At 38.5% G+C, this 1,949-nt stretch overlaps 1 protein-coding gene across 1 annotated transcript in view; it reads left to right on the top strand.

Annotated features, from left to right (window-relative positions):
- Positions 1-1,949, top strand: part of SLC16A12 (solute carrier family 16 member 12) — a 25,160-nt gene that overhangs the window by 19,796 nt on the left and 3,415 nt on the right. Inside the window, 1 exon segment of the mRNA XM_023738725.1 lies at positions 570-878. Within this exon segment, the coding sequence (XP_023594493.1) occupies positions 570-878 (309 nt within the window).

The raw sequence follows: 1,949 nt of genomic DNA, 5'->3' as shown, positions 1-1,949 counted from the left end.
TTGAGGAGGTCTTAAAATAAGACTTAGTCTTAGAACAAGATCTGAATCGTCTCTGGCAAATTAATGTCTTCATAGTCCAGCTTGCCTTCTGTAAAACTATTTGGTTTAGTGAGCATTTGTGATGTGCCACGTATCAGTGGATCATATATCTGAAAGCATCTAATATGGTAGACTACTAGACAATACTAGTCTTCTGAAACTCTACATTATTTCACAATTATCCTTAGAGAAACCCTACGAGATAAGTAATCTTCTCATTTTACAACTAAAGAAATTGAGGATAGAGTTAGCCAGAGGTGATAGAACTGGATTCCAATTTATATCTTTCTAATTTTAGAGCAGACTTTCTTTCTACTACACCAAGCTTCTACTACACCATGTTTCTTGGGGAAAACAACTCTTGCATTTGCACATACCAAAGTAAAGATAGGAAGACAACTTAGGTAACACACAATGGAGAAGCCATCTCTGTAAATAACTGTGATGCTTACTGTTGCATGGCCATGATTCTGAAGTTCTTTGTTAGAACCTGTGCATGCTGCATTCATTTTTGTTTTTCAAATCCACAGGTGTCTGAAGAACTACTGGTATGTTTGCTACCTCTTTGCCGTGGGACTAGACGGGCTCTGCTATCTCTGCCTCCCAGTGCTTCAAAGTCTCCCCTTGCTCGTGCCTTTCTCTTGTACCTTTGGTTATTTTGATGGTGCCTACGTGACCTTGATCCCAGTAGTGACTGAAGAAATAGTGGGGACTGCCTCTTTATCATCAGCGCTTGGTGTGGTGTACTTTCTTCATGCAGTGCCATACTTGGTGAGCCCACCCATTGCAGGTCAGTTTCCAGAGAGAACCTCCAACCACCTCTTCCCTTTCTTGTGTTAGTGTGAAAAAAGTGAACCTACACAGGGACAATGAGAAGAGTTGGGGAAGAGTGAAAACAATAAGGAATGCAAGAGCTACCAAAAATATCATGTTCTCACCTACATCCTTATTTTATAATCTTCTTCCAACTTCAGTCTACGTAAAAGAATAAGTCCCATATAACAGTCTTGATTTTGTTCTACACCAGTGATGGGAACAATGAATTGTGGCAGTTGTTCAGACTTAAAAATAAGTAGGGCACATTCACAGGGAAGTCTGGCGGAGTACAGGATTCTAATAGGAGACAGTGGATGGTGAGGCTGAAATGATAAGTGTGAGTGTTAGTGGAGTGTCTTGAGTGCCAGGCAAAGGATCTGGAGCTCTTTATTCTTCAGGGCTTATGATAGTATTAAGGTTTTTGTGCAAAAGGCTAATATGATGTAGAGTGTATTTTAGGAAATGTGATCTAGCAATAGAGCTAGTAATTTAGGGGAGAGGCAGTTAGAATTCCATTCGAAAAGTCCAGGAGCAAACTGACAGAGGCTTAAAATTGGGCTGCTGCCACAGAAACAGAAATGAGATCTAGAGGCAAGGAGGAAGTTTTAGAAAAAAATATATCAACTGAATTTAGCATATGGAGGTGAAGGAGAGAAAGGAGTCAAAGACGACTGAGAGAATAATGGCATGGTTGAAGGAAGTAAAGAAGTTGGCTTTGCAAAAAAGTAATTAATTTAATGTTTTATACATATTGAGATATCTGAAATATGAAAAAGCCCTACAGGCAATTTAAGGATGAAATATGAGCTTTAGAGGGAAGCCAGACTTGGATATACTGCTTTGGGAGTCATCAGATTAAGCTTCTAGAGTGTTTTGTAAATGGTAAAATGCTGTAGAAATTTAAGGCATGATTAAACAAGTAATTCAACAAATAATACTGCATGCATTACATATTAATTCAGTAAATATTTATTGCATGCATAAAACAAGTAATTCAAGAAATATTTATTGCTTGTATACACCAGCCATTGTGCTTGGCACTGGGATACAACAAACACATCAAAACCTGTTCCTGCTTACTTTGTGAATGTGGT

Source organism: Trichechus manatus, unplaced genomic scaffold (assembly GCF_000243295.1).
Source record: "Trichechus manatus latirostris isolate Lorelei unplaced genomic scaffold, TriManLat1.0 scaffold00007, whole genome shotgun sequence".
In the NCBI taxonomy this organism is placed as follows: domain Eukaryota; kingdom Metazoa; phylum Chordata; class Mammalia; order Sirenia; family Trichechidae; genus Trichechus; species Trichechus manatus.
This window is presented reverse-complemented; position numbering and strand designations above follow the sequence as displayed.